The 21,937-nt window shown below is 53.7% G+C and overlaps 1 protein-coding gene across 9 annotated transcripts in view; it reads left to right on the top strand.

Annotated features, from left to right (window-relative positions):
* SHANK3 (SH3 and multiple ankyrin repeat domains 3) overlaps positions 1-21,937 on the top strand; it is a 306,860-nt gene that overhangs the window by 198,114 nt on the left and 86,809 nt on the right. For all 9 annotated transcript variants that reach the window (XM_085233682.1, XM_085233821.1, XM_085233499.1 and 6 more), the window contains exon 15: positions 3,629-3,704. In XM_085233682.1, coding sequence (XP_085089808.1) covers positions 3,629-3,704 — 76 coding nt within the window. The remainder of the gene's footprint in view (positions 1-3,628; positions 3,705-21,937) is intronic.

Below are 21,937 nucleotides of genomic sequence, written 5' to 3'. Positions count from 1 at the left end.
CTGGCACAGCTCCTCCCACAGGGTGCCCCAGGAGCTGGCACCTCCGCGCCCGCTTGCTCCCTCGTCCCTAAATATAGAGCCTCCCTCTCCACACCTCTCCAAAGCATTCGCTCCTCTCCATCCATCAGCCTCGGTCCCTGATGCCTCCTTGACGGCTCCATTAAACACACACTCCGCAGCAGCTATATTTAGAAGTCAGGAAGAGAACGAGCCTTTGGGCTGCGGACAGCCCATAAATCGAGCTCTCTTCACAAAGTCACCACTCTTCTATCTGGAACGAGATCAATAGAGGTGTTTGCAGATGAGATACAAGTGTCTGTGTACGCATGGACAGGAGGCAGGAGATGAGGAGCAGAGCATGGCAGAGAAGGGAGAAGGACCTAAAGCACAGGTGTATATGGAAGGGGGAGTGGGACTTCCTAAGGTCCCCCATGAACAGAAGTGAGGGGAAATGCATCTGGAGCATGGTGTGGCAGCAGGGCTGTGCCCTTGCAGAGTCAGAAAGGGGCAGGAAACATCTCTGACCCTCTGCATGCGATGCAGCAAGTGGTGGATGTGCTCCCCTTGGCTGTTTGGGTATGCTCAGCTGGTGATCCCCGTGGAGCCCAGCCCCTTCCCAATGCATCCATATCAGCTTGTACACAGGTCTGGATGCTGATTCCTGGGCTGCACATTGGCCTGAAGCCCCGTCCTGATGCTCTCCATGCATTTCAGCTCTCTGCTGCGCTCCTCCCTGCACGGTGCCCCGGCCTCCTGCGGGGCTCATGGTGTGCAGAGCCAGGGCTGCCTCTCCCCTTACAGCCTCGCTCTGCTGTCCTGGTGCTGCAGCGATGTTGAGGTCCCTCCATCCAGAGCCAAGAGCTACAACCCCTCTGCGGCTGGGCAGGATGGGGAGGGGGTGCTTTCAGCCCCAGATGAAGGGGTCAGCTCCTTCTGTAGCTGTCTGGCAGTGCCTTGCCTCGCATCACTGCACCCACCGCTCCTTACCATCTCTATTTCTTGGCACAGCATGTCTTTTCCTCAGTAAGGTTAATTCTTTGCTTCTTAGAGACAGTTTCTCCCAGGACCCCCAGAACGGGGCTTGGTGGAACATCACCTGTCTGGAGGACCCGGCAGGTAAACAACGGAGGGGCTACTTTGAGAGCTTCGGCCCGCTCGGGCCCTGCAGGGCGAAACAAGCCTGCTTGGGGCCTGCAGGGCCAAACGAGGCCTGCTTGGGGCCTGCAGAGCCAAACAAAGCCTGTTGAGGCCCTGTGGGGCCAAACGAGGCCTGCTCAGGCCATGTGGGGCCAAATGATGCCTGCTCGGGGCCTGCAGGGCCAAACAAGGCCTGTTGAGGCCCTGCAGGGCCAAACGAGGCCTGCTCGGGGCCTGCGGGACCAAACGAGGCCTGCTCGGGGCCTGCAGGGCCAAACAAGGCCTGCTCGGGACCTCCGGGGCTAAACGAGGCCTGTTGAGGGCCTATGTGGCCAAATGAGGCCTACTCGGGACCTGAAGGGCCAAAGGGCACCTGCTCTGGGCCTGCAGGGCCAAACGAGGCCTACTCTTGACCTGTGGGGCCAAACGAGGCCTGCTCAGGGCCAAACGGCACCTGCTCGGGGCCTGCGGGGCCTATCGAGGCCTGTTCTTGACCTGGGGGCTAAACGAGGCCTGCTCGGGGCCTGCAGGTCCTGACCGCCCCGCGGCCCCGGGCCCGGCGCTGCCTTCGCCGCTGTGGAGCGCGGGCTCCCCCTGGCGGCAGCACCTGTTGTGCGCCGCTCGACTCGCGCACCTCCACCGCAGCGCTGCGGCACCGCGGAGAAGCGGCCGATGCGCCTTTGTGGCGGTGTCTGTGGGTTTGTGAGCGGCACAACGAACGCTCGGCTCACACACCGCGATGGAGGGAGAGCCCGTTCTGGCGAATACGCTGGGAGAGCCTTTCGGTGTCTGGGGAAAAAAAACCAAACAGAACGCAGGAGGATGTGGGAAAGGAAAAATCCCAAAAAAGGCAGAGCTGCCGTTAGCGAATTAGTTTTTACGTTCTGGTGAAGTGGGTTGTTCTGCTAACTGTTATGCAGTCTTCCCATGTGGGGTGGAGGTGTGTGGGGGGGCTCAGCCCCCAGCAGGATGGAGTGCTGGGACAGCAGCAGCAGCTCCTGGGAGCATAAGAGCAGAAAAAAGGTTTGAAAGCTTAAAACAACCTCCTCTGGTTGGCAGCGACAGCAGAACCCAGAGCTGTAGGGCTGGAAAGGACCCCTGCAGCTCCCCCCACCCAGCTGCACACAGAGCGTCCGGCTGGGTTTGGATCCCTGCAGAGGGGATCCCCCACCTCTCTGGGCAGCGGTGCCAGGGCTCTGCCACCCCCACAGCACGAAGTTCTCCCTCACGCTCACGCTGAACTACCCAGGCTCCATTCTGTGCCCGCCGCCCCTCGTCCTGTCACCAAGCAGAGCCCGGCCCCCTCCTCCTGACCCAGAGCTCCAGCGGTGCCCCCCCATTGCAGAGCAGAGGGGAGCAGCACCTCCCCGCCCTGCTGGCCGCGCTCTGTGCAATGCACCCCGGGGTCCCAGTGGCCTTTTGGCCACCTTTTGGTTGGCTCTTGGTCAGCTGTGGGCTTCCAGGACCCCCAGGTGGGGGACTCCTTCTCTGCAGAACTCCTTTCCAGCAGCTCTGCCTCCTACCTGTATTGTTGCAGCCTCTTCTCGGTAGCAGTTGTCATTTTGGATTCCAAAGCAGGAAAAAGCAAACGTTTGTTTTGCTTTGGGTGCAAACAGCTTGTGTCCCAGCCAGAGAGGAAATTGAGTCTCGTCCACGCTCCACTATCCATGCCCTCTCCTTTCTTTTCACCCCCTCTAACCGCCCTGCTCAGCAGCATCAGATGTTTGGTGTCCCATCACCCTGGTGCAGGTGTGGATGAGTTGGTTCAGCGTCACTCAGCCCAGCTCATTGCGAGGCCTCCAGTGCTTCCTGTAGGTTGTTTGACAAATTAACCCCGGGCCATGCAAATAAATTCACTTCTGGTAGCGTGATGTCAGTTCCTCCTGTGTTAGGAAGGATGGTTACTCCCAGCAGGGGACGCAGTGCCTTGGGCCGTGGAGCTGCTGGGGATGGTGCTGCTGTTCACATGCAAGGGGTAGCAGAAGTCTTTGGGTTCCTTCCTCCCCTTTCTTACAGCTCCTACGCACCCACTGGACCCACTGACCCCCTGGTGAGGAGGATGGGAGCTGTTTCCATCTCTTCTGTGGGATTTGCATCCAAATTCCCCAAGAGTTGCAGGATTCAAGTGGCCAAAGGGGCAGGGGGATTTGTCTGGGACACAGAACACAGCTTGGCCTTGCTGCGTCGGTTCTCCTCCTTGGCACTGCTTTGGAGTTTTGATGAGATTCGATGCTTCGGTGCATTGAAATCTGCAGGCTTAGGAGTGCTAGGAAAGAGATCTGCTGTTCGCAGAAGCTGCTGGTGTGCACTTAGGACTGCGCACAGCCCTGCACGGGGCCGCTCGCGCTGACACATCTGCACGCAGATTATGGCTTGTTGTTCACTTGGTGCTTGCGTGAGAATCGGTTCACTCTGTACACGCACAGAGGAAGCAGACACTGACCACTGCTCTGTTGGCTCTCAGCTCTGCACTGTGTCTTTTTTCTTGTAGAAACCAGAGAAGACAGAACAAAGCGTCTCTTCCGACATTACACTGTGGGCTCCTACGACAATTTCACCTCTCACAGGTAAGCGCCACCACCTTTGCTTTGTGATTACAAAGAGCTGCATTTTCACGGGCAGAGCACCCTGCCGGCTCAGCAGTCTGTGCCGTGTGAACTTAGCGGGAAGGGAACTTTGCTGCTTCCAGTCAAGCCAGTTACAGCCTCGGCGCTGGATGTGGCTCACTGGGGCAAAACGCGGGCGCTGAGCAGGGCAGTCTGGCTCGTGTCTCGCTGTCGGAGTAAATGTCCTGGGAACTTTTTGGTGTGCTCAGGAAATTGAGGAGATGCGTTGGATGCGGACGGAGGAGCACAGCGCTGTGCTGAAGGGGAGGGCTGCCGCTGGGTGTTCAATGGGTGTTCTGTGCTCTCAGGGCTGTGATCCGGCTGTTCTGCTTCATGGCATCGATGGAAGCAGCTTCACTGTGGAGAATGGCAGGCAGGCAGACCTGGTGCAGGAGGGAGCACGGGGTGCATCCTGGCAGCGGGGTGATGCTGCTGCTGCTGCTTTGTGCCTGGGCTCGAGCAGACCTGTGCAGGAGCAGGGCTGCCCTGTGGGCCCAGGAACGTGCTGCTGACGTGGGGCTGCTCTGTGGAGTTCAGACCTTGCTTGAAGTCAGGCTTCAGCGCTGTTAAAAGCTGTTGGGCAGTAATGTGACTGGACAGGCATTATTGCGTATGAAATAAGTATGAATGACGTGGAAGGAGCAAGTTGTGACAATTCATTATGCTAAGCTCTGCTCAAGCCTTTGAGCTTGCCAACAAGGCAGTGAATGTATTCTTTTTCACTGAGCTGCTTATCCCAAATCTGTCTCCATAGCTCTCAACGTTTTTTACTCCGAGTTATGGGCGTAACTTGTTTGGATTTTCAGAAATCCTGTGACATGCTTCTTCGGGGCTGTTTATATTCTTAGCTGATCATGGGACAAAAGAGAAAGTGCTGCTATGACTCAGAAAACAGCAAAGAATCAAAACAGGGAGGGAAAAGCACCGATTCCCATCGTGACCAAACGCCCCAGGGAACTCCCTGAGGGTCTGCACTGGGACTCGTTTTGTTCTGGGTCTCGAAAAGGGCAGGAAATAGGTCAAAATTTGCAGATGATTCAGAGTTACCTTTTGTTAAGCAAGACAAGAGTGGATGGATGAGATTGCATCAAGCTGGGTCGTTAACCAGTGTGATAATAGAACGCATTTATTTTGCCACGTGAAAGGTAACAGCCAAAGAAGTGCTGCTCTGAGCTGCTCTCGTCCATTAAAGGTTTTTCAGCTCTTCTTAAGGGCTTAGGAATAAAGTCCTGACTTCACTGGGACATCCAAGTGCAATTGTTAGGAAAGGAAAAAGGAACAAAACAGAAGGTGTAAATAGTTGATTGCTGGTATTAATCTGCACTATGCACACCTCTTGGAACCTGCGTCCGGTTTTGATCTTTCAGATTTGAAAGATAATTCATCAGAAGAAAACTAATTCTGCAGAGAAAACTAACAGGTGCTCAAGATGGTGAAGTGTCTTCCACAAAGGGTGAGGCTGAACAGGCTGAAGCTTGGCCAAAACGGGGGCAAAATGCATGGATTGTTCTGGTGGTGGCTGTTTTGCCCATCATGGCCTTGTTTCTCCAGCATCAGCTGGGGAGGAGAGGAGAAATCAGGCAGTTGTGTGTAGACATGTCTTAAGTCTTAACTGCACACTTAGCCACGAGAATGCATCTTTTCATCTTAACATTTCCCCAGGGCTCCGTGTCAGGAGGACTCAAAGCATCCTCTGGACCAGCTGAGAGCCGTTTGCAGACTGCAGTCCTAACCCTGGCAGGACACAGGGCTACCTTGGCTTTGCAAACCCGGGGTTTAGGCAGATCTTGTGGGGTCATTCAAACAGGCTGACGTGTTTCAGCTGCAGCCCCGTAATGTGGAGCATAGCTGTGCAGCATCAGAGCACGAGGACAGCTGCTCTGGGTCGTGCTGATGTCCTTCAGGGCGGCGTCGTGCCCTGCAGCAGTGCGTGGTGCAGTGGGAGAACCAAGCAGGCAGGTTGCTGCATCTCCCCAGCCTCTCACCCTGCCTGCAGCGCTTCATTGCTCAGAGCCAGAGGCAACGTGTTTGTGTTTAACAGCACTAACAGACTTTTATTCCCTTGGTTTGCCCCGTGGTGTGTAACTCAGTGCTTGCATTCCTCTGACGTGCAGACGGGGCTGGGATTGGTGGTGGTGGGGCAGGGGTGGTGCTGAGCACTGGGGACACACACCTGCAGCTCCTGCTGCCCCAAAGTGCTTACGGTGTGCTAATAGAAAATGAAGAAGTTTGTTAGATCATGCAAGCCTCCCGTTCACTGAAAGCAGGAGTAAAACGCAGCCTTGCCACTCAGTTAGTGAAAGCCAAGGTCAGGCTGCTGCTGTTGCCTTCCTTGCATCCACGCAGTGCTGATGGCCGTGGCCCCATCTGAAGCCCTGGAGGTGAGTGCTGTGGGAGCAGCTGCTCCATGGAGCTGCTCTGTCAACAAAAACCATCCTGAGGCCGGAGCTCCGTGCTCCCACGCTGGGGCTGTGCCTGTGCTCCATCCCAAGGCTCCCGCTGGGCACAGTCCCGTGGGCAGCTGGGCTGCAGAGTGGCCCTGGGCACAGGGAGTGGAGCCCTGGGTGCGCGGCACATCGGGGTGGCAGTGGATTCGGCAGGAAGCAGAGCGGTGTCAGCAGTGTGAGGGTTCATGCGATGGCCTTAGAATCACCTTAATAAATGGGGGACGTGGGTATCTGTCCCCTTCTTTGCAAACTCCGTTCCTCTGCGCTGCTCGATGAGAGGAGGTGGAAAAGAATGGATGGGGGAAAATTTCGTCTCTGAAAGAGCGGTCAGCACTGCACAGCTGCCCAGGGCGGTGGGGAGCCCCCATCCCTGGGGGTGTTCAGTGACCACAGGGATGTGGCACTGGGGGACGTGGGCAGTGGGATGGGCTGGGGTTGGACTGGGCATCTCAGAGCTCTTTTCCAACCGGAACGATTCTGATTTTTTAGTTTGCTTTCATTTCTCGCTGCTCCAGTCCGCTAACAGAAGGCAATCAATTACACCAATCCCCCTTACGCTGAGGGTTTTATCCATGATGGGAGCTGGTGAGTGATTTCCCTGCCCTTAGCGCAGCCCAGGAGCCCTTTCATTGTGTGCTCCCTCCCTGTTCCTTGAGAGAGTGACGTGCTGGGAGTGCTGCCCGTCGGTGTGAAACCACTGCAATTAAACACTTGAACCGAGGGATCCCTTTGAAGCAGAGATCAAGAAGTACCGAAGGTGCAGCAAACACGAACACAATTTGCAGGAGGGCGCTTATTCCATCATCTCTGACTTCACTGGAGGTCTCAGACGTGGGAGAAGATTAACATAATGACAGCGTTTGAGGAACAACTTAAAAGTACTCGAGAAAATTGCACACGAGTGACTTCAGATTTCAGGAAAAGTCTTTGAAGCAGCCACAGGTTTGAATGGGTCTCCTGCGCAGCAGAGCGGGGAGCAGCATTACGAGGCTGAATAGCAGATTTGGGTGGGGTACGGATGTGATTTACTCTTCTTTTTTTGCTTAATAAGGTAAAAAGAAAGCTACGAATACGTGGAGGGATATATTTGAGAAGATAGTAGGCTGTGTACTGGGGAAAAAAAAGTCTTTCCTTTTGTGGAATCGGCCTCCGGGGAGGCAGTATTTCAGAGCCCTGAGCCTGACAAGTGCACTGCCAATGAGAAACGATGGGTATGGGGTCTGCCTTGGAACGGGGGAAGGCGGCTCGGGGCACCTTCCCACCTCCCATCAGTGCCATTCTGAGGCATAACTGCAGCTGTGGGAGGGAGGAAGCAGAGCCTGCGTGGGAGCAGGGATCTGCTGGGGTGCACCCAAGGTCTCAGAGGGCAACGAGAGCCTTCCCTGGGGACCTGAGGATGAGGAAGGCAGCACGGAGCTCGGCAAGTGTAATCCAGTCTGCCATAGGAGCTGCATCCTCCAGGCGTGTTCTTGGCAGAGCGAGGCGGTCGCAAGGGGAATTGACTTCCCTGATGAACCATGTTAAGGGAAGAGATTAAAGTGATTTGAAATTAACTCTATAAAATTAAGAGCCCCCCTTCTACATGGCACAGCTGGGAAGCAAAAGAATTGGGAGCAACAGACAATTTAGGATTATTTTCTTTTATTCCGTCGTGGGGATTAATTGACCAGGAAGAGGGATTACAACAAGTCAGTGCTCAGCAGCCATCTGGATGGGCCTTCCCCGAAAGAGCAAAAACACGACGGAGTCATGAGTGGGGATTGCTGTGCCCTGAAAGGAAGGGCCTCCAAAGGCCGTCTGGTCCCACTCCCTGCAGTGAGCAGGGACCCCCACAGCTCCTTCAGTGCTCAGAGCCCCATCCCCTGCCCCTGGGTGCCTGCAGGGATGGGCAGCACCACCTCTGTGGGCAACTGAGCGGTGCCTCACCGCCCTCAGTGTGAAGACCTTGCTCCTTACACCCAGCCTAAATCTCCTCTCTGTTAGTTGGAATCCATCTCCCCTTGCCCTGTCACAGCACCCTGCTGAGCAGTCTTTCTCCTTCTTTCTTACGTTCTCTCTGTTGTACATTCCAGGCTGTGCACAGCCTCCCTGGTGTCTCCAGGTCCGGCAGTGACGTGTTCCCTTCACCTCTGAACTGGATAAGCATGGCTACCTCAGCATCAGCCTTGTGCTGCAGCCTGCAAATGTTCTGATGGATTGAGCGAGCAAATCAGTGATGGAAAGGATTGGTAAAGTCTCCTGGAAGCCATTGGGAGTGCACCAATGACCCCTATTTCTCCCTTCCGCTGGCACAGAAGAGAATAGCAGCAGTGTTTTCCCCGAACAGATTCAGTTTGGTGGCCTCCATTCCTTTCATTTTTCCGAGTCCTATTCTGGAATCACTTGTCTGGGCTGTGACCTCACTCTGATGGCATTTCTGCTGTGGTGATGGCCTTCCTCACCTCCTGCATGTCCACCCCCTGGCCATGCGTGCTCCTGCAGGGCAGAGCAGGGCAGGGCAGGGCAGTGCAGTGATGGCCCAGCAACAAGCTGTGTCCCTTCCCAGAGCAGGACAAGCAGAACCTTCTTGAACCGAATGTGGCTCTCAGACAACTCTTCTTATTTCAAGGCCAAGTTCCACTGGGTCATGGGCAGCCTGCCATAGTGTTGGAAACCCTGCCCATGGCAGGGGAGTTGGATCTGGATGGGCTTTAAGGACCCTTCCAACCCAACCATTCTATGGTTCTGTCATCTTTAAGGACCCTTCCAACCCAACCATTCTATGGTTCTCTCATCTTTAAGGACCCTTCCAACCCAACCATTCTGTGGTTCTCTCATCTTTAAGGACCCTTCCAACCCAACCATTCCATGGTTCTCTCATCTTTAAGGACCCTTCCAACCCAACCATTCCGTGGTTCTCTCATCTTTAAGGACCCTTCCAACCCAACCATTCCGTGGTTCTCTCATCTTTAAGGACCCTTCCAACCCAACCGTTTTGTGGTTCTGTCATCTTTAAGGACCCTTCCAACCCAACCATTCTGTGGTTCTGTCATCTTTAAGGACCCTTCCAACCCAACCGTTTTGTGGTTCTGTCATCTTTAAGGACCCTTCCAACCCAACCATTCCGTGGTTCTGTCATCTTTAAGGACCCTTCCAACCCAACCATTCTGTGGTTCTGTCATCTTTAAGGACCCTTCCAACCCAACCATCCTATGGCTCTGTCATTTTTAAGGACCCTTCCAACCCAACCATTCTATGGTTTTATGGTCTTTAAAGTCCCTTCCAACCCACCCATTCTAGGATTCTGTTCCTTTCCACGCTGCAGCCTATTTGTTGATTGCTTCCATCTGCTGTAATGCCATGTAAGACAGTTACCAACGTGTGCCACGCACTGTGCACTAATACTCCTATGAGCTGTCATTTAGGAGGCAAACAGCAGGCAGGGAATTGAGTGCTGCATCACTTTTTCTGTCATTCTGTCCATTTGTGGCTAATTAGCAAGCTGATGGCTAATTAGCAAGCCAGCGTTACAGGCAGGGCTCAGTGAGGAGGCTGAGTGGGACCTGGGCAGTCGCTTTCCAGAGTAGTCATGTAGATATCCTGCAAAATGTACTCAACACCTGGAAACTGTGAGGGGGAATGAATCTGGGACAGCCTCATGGCGCACGCCGAGCCGATGGGCAGCTGGAAGGCCGCCTGTGCTGCAGGAAATGGGCTTTTCTAGCAGCATCCCATCTCGTGGGAAAGAGGCAATTTACACTGGGCTGGTGCAGCGTGCATTTCTATGGCAACAGAAAGTGTAGAGGGAGAAAATTAAATCTCTTCTTGAAAAGCTTCTGTATAATTCCACTTGTCACATTAACGTGCCGTCAGAATTGTCGTGGAAGATCTTTTGGGGAGCAGTACCTTTTGGAAGCATTTCCCTCACTCACTGAAAGCTGTAGGACACAAAATAGTAAAAAGTGGATTTCCACAACCCTTTTGATTTTCAACACAGCAAAGTGCAACGTTTGGCACTTGGGCCAGAGGAATCCCAGGCTTTGATACAGACTGGCAGGTCTTGAGAGCAGCCTGCAGAGAAGGAGCTGGGGGTCCTGATGGGTGAAAAACTGAACGTGAGCCAGCAGTGTGTGATTACAGCTCAGAAAGCAAACGGGATCCTGGGCTCCATCAGCAGAGGGGTGGCAGCAGGGACAGGGAGGTGATCGTCCCTCTGTGCTCTGCTCTTGTGAGGCCCCATCTGCAGCACTGCGCCCAGGGCTGGGGGTCCAAATACAAGAAAGAGCTGTTGGAGAGGGTCCAGAGGAGCCACAAAGATGAGCAGGGGGCTGCAGCACCTCCCTGCAAAGCCAGGCTGAGGGAGTTGGGCTGTTCAGCATGGAGAAGAGAAGCTGCAAGGTGACCTCAGTGCAGCCTGCAGGACCTCAAGGGAGCCTGCAGACAGGAGGGGAGTCAGCTCTTGGAAAGGGGAGAGAACAGCAGGACGGGGGAATGGTTGGAAGGTGAGGGAGGGCAGATTTCAGTTGGGTGTCAGGGGAAGTTGTTTGCTGTGAGAGTGGGGAGGTGCTGGAACAGCTGCCCAGAGAGGCTGTGGATCCCCGTCCATCCCTGGAGGTGTTCAAGGCCAGGTTGGATGGGGCCCTGGGCAGCCTGGGCTGCTGTGAGATGGGGAGGTTGGTGGCCCTGCGTGGCACAGGGGGGTTGGAGCTTCGTGATCCTTGGAGTCCCTCCCAACCCAAACCATTCTGTCATTCTGTGCTTTTCTGCAGTCAGTCATTGAGCCTGGAGCCTTGTACATTGCTGCTTAGCTCGTTTGGAAGTGTATGATGTAGAACTGTGGAACTGATGGCTAATATGAGGCTTTGTGACCTGTGGTTTTTTTTCAAGAAACAGGATCAGGAAATGATGTCAGCAGTGCTTTGTGGTCAGTTTGGGTCCTGCATGCAGGGAGCACTGGAGGACCAAGGGCAGGTGATGGCAGCTGGGCACGGCAGCACATCTGCCCCATCCGAAGCCCTTTTGGCTCCTGTGATCTTTGGGGCTGGCAGCTTCAGCAGTGCTCATCTGCCTGGTGATGGATCCGAGTGGTCTGGGAGCCCACATGGGCAGGTCTCACAAATGGTGACACACAGAGGGTGTTAATAGGAGAGAAACAGAACGTCTATCAAAGCCCTGCTGCTTCTATTGGGAGATACCTGCAGCTGGAGTTCACCTAAATCGGAGCTGGAAGAGGTCCGGAGGAGAGCGCAGGGGCAGTCAGAGCACAGAACAGTTTGCTGTGAGGCAAGGCTGCACAGCCTGGGACTGTCAGCATGGGAAGAGGAGCCTGGGGAAGATCTGACGGAGTCGATAGAGTCGTGTGGGCAAGGAGAAGGTGAATCTGGAACAATAGGCATCTCTCTGTACAAAGGGATGAGGTGGCACTCGGTGGAATTATCAAGCAGCAGGATTAAAATAAAACAAAGTACTTTGTCACTCTGCAGGTGGATTTATTCGTGCTGCGTGATGTGGAGGCCAAAAATATGAACGCGCTCAGGAAGGGAGCACAAAATTAGTGGGGAGTACATTTGTGATCAGGAAACACCGTGGCCTGTGCGGGGTTTGGCATTGGGTCACAGCTTTCAGAAGCAGGAAAGGAGTCCCGGGGGGGGATCGGGGTCCTGAGTTCTGTTCCTTGGGGTCTTCTTCCCTTTGCTGCTTGTTCCTTTGTTTGTAAGCAGCCATGGTGTCACTGAGCCCAGGTTTTCTTCCTGTGCCACTGCTGGGAAGCTGCTCTGCAGGTTGGGCTGGAGGAGCTGCAGGGCTCCCTTCCATCCCCCGCGGCTCTGCAGTTCTGCTTCTGTGTTCTGCAGTTCCCGTGTCCCTGCCTTCTGGCTTACAATTGCCTTTGGGTGGAAGGAATCAGACTCTCTGCATTAAGGGATCATTTTAACACTCCAGACTAATTAAAGAAAATAATCACAGGTCGCATACAAGGTAAATTGGTGTTCCTTCATGCTAAGAATGCAATAAGTGGGAACGTGTTGGAGCATTTTCATTTCTTCTCCATCACCCTCAGAAAGAGAGGAATGGCTCTCTGAGTATTGGACAGCTATGGAGCTATGGAGCTCGACTGCTTTCCTTCCATGTTGCATTTCTTTGGTCCTTGGCATCTGTGGAGCTCGGCTGCTTTCCTTCCATGTTGCATTTCTTTGGTCCTTGGCAGCTATGGAGCTTGACTGCTTTCCTTCCATGTTGCATTTCTTTGTTCTTTGGCAGCTATGGAGCTCGACTGCTTTCCTTCCATGTTGCATTTCTTTGGTCTTTGGCAGCTATGGAGCTCGACTGCTTTCCTTCCATGTTGCATTTCTTTGGTCCTTGGCATCTGTGGAGCTCGACTGCTTTCCTTCCATGTTGCATTTCTTTGGTCCTTGGCAGCCATGGAGCTCGACTGCTTTCCTTCCATGTTGCATTTCTTTGGTCTTTGGCAGCTATGGAGCTCGACTGCTTTCCTTCCATGTTGCATTTCTTTGGTCCTTGGCAGCCATGGAGCTCGACTGCTTTCCTTCCATGTTGCAATTCTTTGGTCTTTGGCAGCTGTGGAGCTCAGCTGCATTCCTTCCATGTTGCATTTCTTTGGTCCTTGGCAGCCGTGGAGCTCGACTGCTTTCCTTCCATGTTGCATTTCTTTGGTCCTTGGCATCTGTGGAGCTCGACTGCTTTCCTTCCATGTTGCATTTCTTTGGTCTTTGGCAGCTATGGAGCTCAGCTGCTTTCCTTCCATGTTGCATTTCTTTGGTCCTTGGCATCTGTGGAGCTCGGCTGCATTCCTTCCATGTTGCATTTCTTTGGTCTTTAAAAACTTTATTTTCATGTCAACTGTTGGGTGTCTCTGAGTGAACCACAAGTGTTCTCAGTGACGCTGCACCTTTGTGTTTAGTGCTTTTGTGCCATGTACTGTGCAAGGAGAGCAGAGACTCTGTCATCTGGCAGTGGTGGAGAAATTCATGGCGTGTCTCTGCAGTCAGACCTGTCTGCCTGACCTTATCAGCAAGGCTCCGTCATGGTGTGCAGGGTGCAGTTAATTTCCATCTCAAACGTGAGAAATGAGTACAATGAATCACGAATCAGGAGCTCTGGGGAGCAGCCTCACGTGGGAACGTGTGGCACCACTGCGCTGCTGGGTTGGGATGGAACAGACTTTCTTTGTAGGGGTTCCTGTGGTGCAGTGGTTTTGGGTTTGAGTTGAAAACACTGTTTTCAACATCAGGTGCTGCTGAGGAGTGCTGCGGGTAGGATATTCCAGTGCACAACGTGTCTGCTGTCAGAGCCTTCCCTAAGGTGACACGAAGCATCCCTCGCAGTCACTGCCATCTCCCCAGTGTGCACCAAGCCTCGCTGCTCTGCTGCTGCTGCTGCTGCTGCAGGGCCTCCCCTTCGTGGTGCCCAAATGGAAATCGTTAACGTATTGCTGCGTGCACTGACTTGGAGACCTGAAGGAGCAGAAGAGGAACCCAAGGAACCCACAGCACCTCTATTAACTTCAGCTTCCCAGAGTGTCTGAGCACTGGGATGAGCAGCATCCTCCCCTCTTCTGGACAAGAATATCCGCTTAATGAGGGACAGAAGACACTGCAGTGCCCTCGGTGAGTCACTGCCAATACTGCACATTTGTAGGCAGGGTAAGAATCCCAAATGATCTTGGCAGTGGAAACGCTTGTTTGAAAAGGCATAGATGCAGCTCAGCACAGGAGAAATGCAAATTACCACTGCTTGCAAAAAAAAGTCATCAGCTGTGCCAACGTGGGATGGCGAAGCGCTGGGGGTGCAGCAGCTCTGCAGAAAGGATGTGGAAGTTATGGCAGTCCTCAGCTGAGCATCAATCAGCAATAACAAAGTGTGCTAAAATCCCAGGGGTGCTGGGACGTCCAAACAGGAGTCCAGCAGGTATTTAGAGTAAATGCTCTCCTTAGCTTAGCTCTGGTAAGGTGTAAGGTGGGATGCTGCGCTGAGTGAGGTCCATCATTTTAGCTGCAGAGGATGAAATGGGGATGAACTGCTTCGTGCCTTTCTGAGTCAGACTAGGAGTTGTCAGCAACAGCCACAGCAAAATTCAGCTGGCCAAAGAGGAGCACAGCGTCAGCAAAGTTTGCCTAGATGGTTCTGGAAAGGTCTCCCACTGGTGAATAAAGAACGTTTTAGGCTGAGTTCTGGGGGTTTTGGTGCTGGAGGACGGCCGTGTTTCTGCTCTGTGTCACCACCTGCAGAAAGCAGCACTGGGAGGGATGCTGTAGATTCTTCACAGCGTCTCCTTCGTGGATTTTGGTGGATTTTTCATTCGATTGGAGGCTTCTGGTTCTTGTTCTTCCAGAGAAAAGGTAATCGGATCATTATGAAGAAATGGAATTTTTACGAAACTGTGCCAAGCGTTCTTTCCTCCAGCACTTCTTCAACTCACAGCAGTTCAATTCAATAAGCAAAAATTACCATAAAGTGTTTTCTATTTTGATAAAATATTAGCGAGAAGGGGCAATTAGGTTTAATTTGACTTCCTGTGCCTACCAGCCTGCTGTATTTTACCTGGATTTTACTGCGTTTGCCTGCAAAGACTCCTGGTGGACTCACAGATGAGCACTCCTGGGGTGGAGCCCTCCTGCTGGTGGGAGGGATGCAGGTTTGGGCAGATGGGAGGCATCCTGCAATGCCAGGGAACTGAGAACTCCTGGATTTCTCAGCAGCTTAACCTGGGAGGTCGTTTCTTTTTCCCCCAGAGGGTGGTGAGGCACTGGAACAGGTTGTGGCCCAAGGAGGCTGTGGATGCTCATCCCATCCCTGCAGGCATCCCAGGCCAGGCTGGACGTGGCTGTGGGCAGCCTGGGCTGCAGGTTGGCGACCTGCACACAGCAGGGGGTTGGAACTGATGGGCGCTGTGGGCCTTTGCGACCCAGGCTGTGATTCTATGAGTCTATGATTCTGTGATTCCCTGTATTCTTCAGATGCAGGCACCCCATTCATTCATTGACCCGGGGCGTTCAGGTGTTCGTACATCCTCGTGTGGCCTCCCATCCGCTGGCACTTGTCCTGCTCTGAAAAGTTGGAGGTTCGCCTTCCCCTGGAGCAGCATCCAGAAAGGAGGGGCGAAGAGGGGGGGTAGGCATTGTAGCTTTAGAACCAGGAGTCTCAGTTTCCAGGCTCTGGTCCGCTCCCAGCCGTGATTTGGAGGAGCTAAATGGTGATGTCATCTCTGGGCTGTCAGTGAGGAGCCCAAGGAAGAGCTCTCCACTTTCTGGACGTGGCGTTCCGTTTAATTGCCCGTTCTGCTGGAAATTCAGCCTTATTTCACGGCTGGATTTCAAGGCTTTTGAGTCACATCTCGAAATCTAATCTTTTTTCCCCGCGTTGTTTGAAAATTCTGGAATACCAAAAGCGTTTTTCTTTCCTTGTGCTCAGGACGGTGATCTGCGTGCCTCCTGACCTTCTCTGTGACAGGAGTAAATCGTGCTGAATTTCGCACCGTAAGGCTTATTTTCCAGCTGCTCCGCTTACTTCTTGCACTGCCTTGTGACCTCAAATGTTTCCACATTGGTCTTGAAGACACGGGCAGGAGTGCTGGGTAATGCCTCACCCACGTGTTCCTGTGCAGTTTTTGCTAAGCCCAAGATTGCCTTTCTTCAGCTGGTTGTGATGAGAGCTAACACTGTGGCAGTATTCCCTTTGTCCAGGTGCTGCTTGCCTGAAAACAGAGCCTGTGGGATTGATGCTTTGGATTTACCTGTGTTAAAACCCTTCCTTGTCCTGATGCTTAATGCCACAACGCAGATCGTTCTGACCATCACTGCTCTGCTGTGGCAGCATCCTTCGGAGCCTCTTTTTATCTTCTTCCGTCGGGGTTTTACATTACTGTGCACAAACTGGGTAAGGCTTGTTGTAAATCTGCCCAGTCTCTGCAATTAGTTGGGATGACTCCTAACATCTGTGGTCAGCCCTGGGACTCAGCCCTGGTTTCTCTTCCATCTTCCAGGTAAAGCATTTTGTTAATTTACTTAGCATGGGTGTCAGGCTGATAGTTTATGGTTCTTGTGTCATCCCTGGCGCTCCTTCAGGGCTCTGGAATTTCCCAAGTTTCCAGAATTTCTCAAATGCTGTCATTTGTTTCTGAGATGGCTCCTTAGCTGATTTCTTTAATGCTCTTCAGCGGAAAGCGTTCTGGCTCTGCATGTGAAGATGCTTTACTTCAGCAGGCGCTGCTTCATGCTCTCCACGGAGGTGACAAATTTTCCACATATATCATCCTGGTAGATGTTGACAGTGGGCAACTTTGTTCCAAATTCAGCACCAAAGTACCTACTTTACATTTCTGCCTTTCCTACATTGTAGCTCACATTTCATCACCCACCTCAGTGCTGGGCTTGGGCCACCTCGAACTCACAGCTCCCTTTTTGCCATAGAGATGCTGTAGGAACCGTGTGGAATTCGTGCTGCAGCAGGAGTTGGCACCTGCTACGAATGGCAAGTGGGGAGGGTATCTTCAGCCCCACGGAACAGTGGGGACGGAGCTCTGAGATCCCCAGTCCAACCCCAGCCCATCCCACTGCCCACGTCCCCCAGTGCCACATCCCCGTGGTCACTGAACACCCCCAGGGATGGGGGCTCCCCACCGCCCTGGGCAGCTGTGCAGTGCTGACCGCTCTTTGCAGCACAGCTTCTTCCCAGGCTCCAACCCGACCCTCCCCACGGCACCCTGAGCCCATCCCCTCCCGTCCCATCCCCGTTCCCTTGTGCTCAGAGTGAGTGCCATTGCTAGGACAGGTTTGTTTGCTCACTGGTTTTAAGCTGCTTTTTGGCAAATGTCTGCCAAGGTTTTCTTTGCGCTGTTGGTGCCCTGAAGATGTACGTGCAGGCTGTGCTCATAGTCTGGGGGTCGTCTTCTCCCGGGTTGCATTCCTGGAGTTTGGCTGACTGGAACCCTTCCACTAAAGGAGCTCATGGCTTGTGCTAAGGTTTCAGAGAAGGGTAAATCAAATGATGATATACCAGTTGGGAATGTGGAGCCTGCAGACAGGAGGGGAGTCAGCTCTTGGAAAGGGGAGAGAACAGCAGGACGGGGGAATGGTTGGAAGGTGAGGGAGGGCAGCTTTCAGTTGGCTGTCAGGGGGAAGTTGTTTGCTGTGAGAGTGGGGAGGTGCTGGAACAGCTGCCCAGAGAGGCTGTGGATCCCCGTCCATCCCTGGAGGTGTTCAAGGCCAGGTTGGATGGGGCCCTGGGCAGCCTGGGCTGCTGTGAGATGGGGAGGTTGGTGGCCCTGCATGGCACAGGGGGGTTGGAGCTTTGTGATCCTTGAGCTCCCTCCCAACCCGGGCCATTCTGTGGTTCTGTGATTCTGTCATTCTGTGATTCTGTAAGACGCTCTGTGAGAAGGGGGAGGTGATGGAGGTCCCCACTGAGATATCGATCAGCAGATGGGCTCCACACAGTGCCTGCGTGCTGAGAACTCAGCCGGTTCTTCGCAGAATGCTGTCCTTGGTGGGAGCACTCTGATGGACGTCATCTTCCGTGGGGTTGGGGTCAGGCATGGAGCTCAGCCCTCACCACGCTGCCTGCCCCACTCCTGGGCCCTCTGCCCCACTGCCTGGGGGATGCACCCACCGGGTCCCAGCAGCACAGCGCTGGGTGCCTTGAGCTGAATCCAACTCGTACAGCATTCAGTATGCTGACATCAGCTGTGGGGATGTGCAAGTAGCTTCTTGGCCCGTCTTCTGGAAGAGATGCTGAGGAAGAGAAGATTCATTCCAGAGGAATTACGATCGCTGGTTCTGGCACTTTACATCAAGGCCAAACGGGGCTTCAGGAGGGCAGGGGAAATTCAATCACCAAATGGGCAGCTGGATGCTTTGCTCCGAGCTGTTATTTAATAACGGCTCCCACTGGTCTTCTGGAAGAGCCGCGTTTGCCTTCATGAAATTAAATATCGTGCTTTCCCTAGTGGACTTTGTAGATCTTGTGGCAAGGGGAGACCGAGCCCGAGGCCGTACAGCTGAGCTGCTGCCGCTCTCCTGACTGCATGAGAGGTGGAGTGCTGGCTGGTGGAATTCCTTTTACAGGGGAAGGCAGAAGAAACAAGAATGAGTGCGGCCAGGGAACAGCCCGGAGAGTAAAGTCTTGATGCTCCGCTCGTCAGTTCAGCTCTGAGGACCTGAGCAGGACACACCAACAAACACAAATTGGAGGCATTGCTGCTGTGGGCAGCAGCACACAACACAGCCCGACCCTGGGAAGGGCAGATCCCAGCGCTTTGGGTAGGCACAGAAATGCTGCAGGATGCACAGGGGGAGCAGCAGGAGCCTCCTTGTGCAGCTGCTGCAACAACGGCGTGGTTTGAGCAACAGTCAGCACTTTGAGCTTGCTGGCCATCTCCAGAACTGCTCGGGTCATGTTTCTGTCTAGAAATAATTAGTCAAGTCTATCTGAATGCTAATTATCCCACAGAACGGCCAGGGTTGGAAGGGACCCCAAGGATCACGAAGCTCCAACCCCCCTGTGCCATGCAGGGCCACCAACCTCCCCATCTCACAGCAGCCCAGGCTGCCCAGGGCCCCATCCAACCTGGCCTTGAACACCTCCAGGGATGGACGGGGATCCACAGCCTCTCTGGGCAGCTGTTCCAGCACCTCCCCACTCTCACAGCAAACAACTTCCCCCTGACAGCCAGCTGAAAGCTGCCCTCCCTCACCTTCCAACCATTCCCCTGTCCTGCTGTTCTCTCCCCTTTCCAAGAGCTGACTCCCCTCCTGTCTGTACCTGTCCTGTTTTGTACTGGGACCCCCAGCTCTGGACGCAGTGCTGCAGATGGGGCCTCACGAAGCAGAGCAGAGAGGGACGATCACCTCCCTGTCCTCGTATAATGATGAGTTTCAGATTTGTAACTGATGCTACAGAGAAATAAAAGCCTTTTTCCACATATATCATCCTGGTAGATGTTGACAGTGGGCAACTTTGTTCCAAACTCAGCACCAAAGTACCTACTTTACATTTCTGCCTTTCCTACATTGTAGCTCACATTTCATCACCCACCTCAGTGCTGGGCTTGGGCCACCTCGAACTCACAGCTCCCTTTTTGCCATAGAGATGCTGTAGGAACCGTGTGGAATTCGTGCTGCAGCAGGAGTTGGCACCTGCTACGAATGGCAAGTGGGGAGGGTATCTTCAGCCCCACGGAACAGTGGGGACGGAGCTCTGAGATCCCCAGTCCAACCCCAACCCATCCCATCGCTGCACCTCCGGGTGATGCTTTAAGGCACAGAGGCCCCCTGTCCCGATGCTGCAGGGCTGGCTGTGCTCACCTGCAGCCCTGCGGGGCTCGAGCAGCACCTCGGGGCTCCCGGGGCAATGGGACACGGCGTGGGCTCAGGGAGGTTGTGTGGAGCTGCACCTTTTTGCCCGTGCGAACACCAGCAGTCGTGTGCACAGCGGGAAGGACGTGCCAACAAATCACAAAGGGATTTGTAATTACTTTGTGGGGGTGTAAATTACTGCTCAGGCTGCAGGGCAGGGGGAAGCAAACCATAAATCAGTCCCTGTTCCTCCGCCGGCTGCTGCTACGCTGCTGCTGTGCATGTTTGGGAGGCTGATTTTCTCTCATTGCTTGTTTTGCTAGGAATGCTAATTAACTTCCAGGCCTCTGATTACTTGGATTACTTTACCTTTTTCTATTTCTTTCTTTAAGTCTCTGCTGGGTTTTTTTTTTTTCTTTCCTGTCCTTTCTGGAGGAGCTGTCAGGGCTGCTGTATATTTGATGTGTACCCATTTGCTCCCACGGTGCAAGTATTAATTATCGAAGTGTTCCCATTCCTGAGGGATTTTCTTGATGTGATGATCTTAATGGGTTACCTTTATAATTACATATTCACTTCCTTGTTGTTTAAATTGATGTGAGCAAATTCATAGCATAGGAACTCAAGATACCAGTAGCATTGCATCTATGAAAAGAATCACAGAACCACAGAATGGTTGGGTTGGGAGGGACCCCAAGGATCACGAAGCTCCAACCCCCCTGTGCCATGCAGGGCCACCAACCTCCCCATCTCACAGCAGCCCAGGCTGCCCAGGGCCCCATCCAACCTGGCCTTGAACACCTCCAGGGATGGACGGGGATCCACGGCCTCTCTGAGCAGCTGTTCCAGCACCTCCCCACTCTCACAGCAAACAACTTCCCCTGACACCCAGCTGAAATCTGCCCTCCCTCACCTTCCAACCATTCCCCCGTCCTGCTGTTCTCTCCCCTTTCCAAGAGCTGACTCCCCTCCTGTCTGCAGGCTCCCTTGAGGTCCTGCAGGCTGCACTGAGGTCACCTTGCAGCTTCTCTTCTCCATGCTGAACAGCCCAGCTCCCTCAGCCTGGCTTTGCAGGGAGGTGCTGCAGCCCCCTGCTCATCTTTGTGGCTCCTCTGGACCCTCTCCAACAGCTCTTTCTTGTATTTGGACCCCCAGCCCTGGGCGCAGTGCTGCAGATGGGGCCTCACAAGAGCAGAGCACAGAGGGACGATCACCTCCCTGTCCCTGCTGCCACCCCTCTGCTGATGGAGCCCAGGATCCCGTTTGCTTTCTGAGCTGTAATCACACACTGCTGGCTCACGTTCAGTTTTTCACCCACCAGGACCCCCAGCTCCTTCTCTGCAGGCTGCTCTCAAGATCTGCTCCTTGCAGCCTCTATGGATGCCTGGGATTCGTCCAACCCAGCTGCCAAACCTCGCACTTTGCTGTGTTGAACCTCACTAGATTCTCCCAGGCCCACCTTTCAAGTCAAAGATGATCTCTTGCTTCACTTTGCTGTCCCCTGGCGCCTCTGGCACGTGGCTGCTGTGCCGTGAGCTGTGCTGAGTGCGAGGAATGGGAGTGAGAGCGGAGTGAGCTTAGGGCCGGCCATGCTAACGTAGCAGATACCTGCAGAGCTGCTGTGCTTTGGGCTGCTGCCTTGGAGCAGTCTGCTTTCCTTGGTTTGGGTGGTCAGAGAAATGCAGACTTTCAGATCTGCGTTTGTTCTTCTGCTTCCTTGAGCAGCAGCTCTGCCTGGCAGTGTTTCTTTCCCATTTAGTTTTGCAGCAGATCATTACTTTTTCCCAGACAATCCTTATCACAACGTTACATGCTTGTGTCATGGTCATATTGGCCTTTTCATCTCTTGAAGGCTGCTTGTAAGCTTAATGCTGTGACAAACAGCCTGCTTAGCAGCCAGCAAAGCCGGGTAAGCACATTATGCATGCGCCGCATTGATTTCCTATTCAAGCCATCAGCTGTGAATGAGGCTGTGCACGACGTCAGTGAGAGCTGCAAAGTAGTGGAGGGGCTTTGGCTGACGGTGTGTTCTGGGTGCAGAGAACCACAGAACCAGAAAACGGCCTGGGTTGCAAAGGAACACAGCACTCATCAGTTCCAACCCCCTGCTGTGTGCAGGTCACCAACCTGCAGCCCAGGCTGCCCAGAGCCACATCCAGCCTGGCCTCGGATGCCTGCAGGGATGGGATGAGCATCCACAGCCTCCTTGGGCAACCTGTTCCAGTGCCTCACCACCCTCTGCATGAAAAACTTCCTCCTCACATCCAACCCAAACCTCCCCTTAGGTCTCACTTTAAAGCCATTCCCCTTGTCCTGTCACCACCCACCCTCACAAACAGCCGTTCCCCTCCTGTTTATCCGCTCCCTTCAAGCACTGAAGGCCACACTGAGGTCTCCTTGCAGCCTTCTCTTCTCCAAGCCAAACAATCCCAGTTCCCTCAGCCTTTCCTCACAGCAG

The sequence above is a fragment of the Meleagris gallopavo genome, chromosome 1 (genome assembly GCF_905368555.1).
Source record: "Meleagris gallopavo chromosome 1, MGAL_WU_HG_1.1, whole genome shotgun sequence".
NCBI classification, from domain to species: domain Eukaryota; kingdom Metazoa; phylum Chordata; class Aves; order Galliformes; family Phasianidae; genus Meleagris; species Meleagris gallopavo.
Note: the sequence above shows the minus strand (reverse complement) of the source record. Positions and strands in the feature narration are given on the sequence as shown.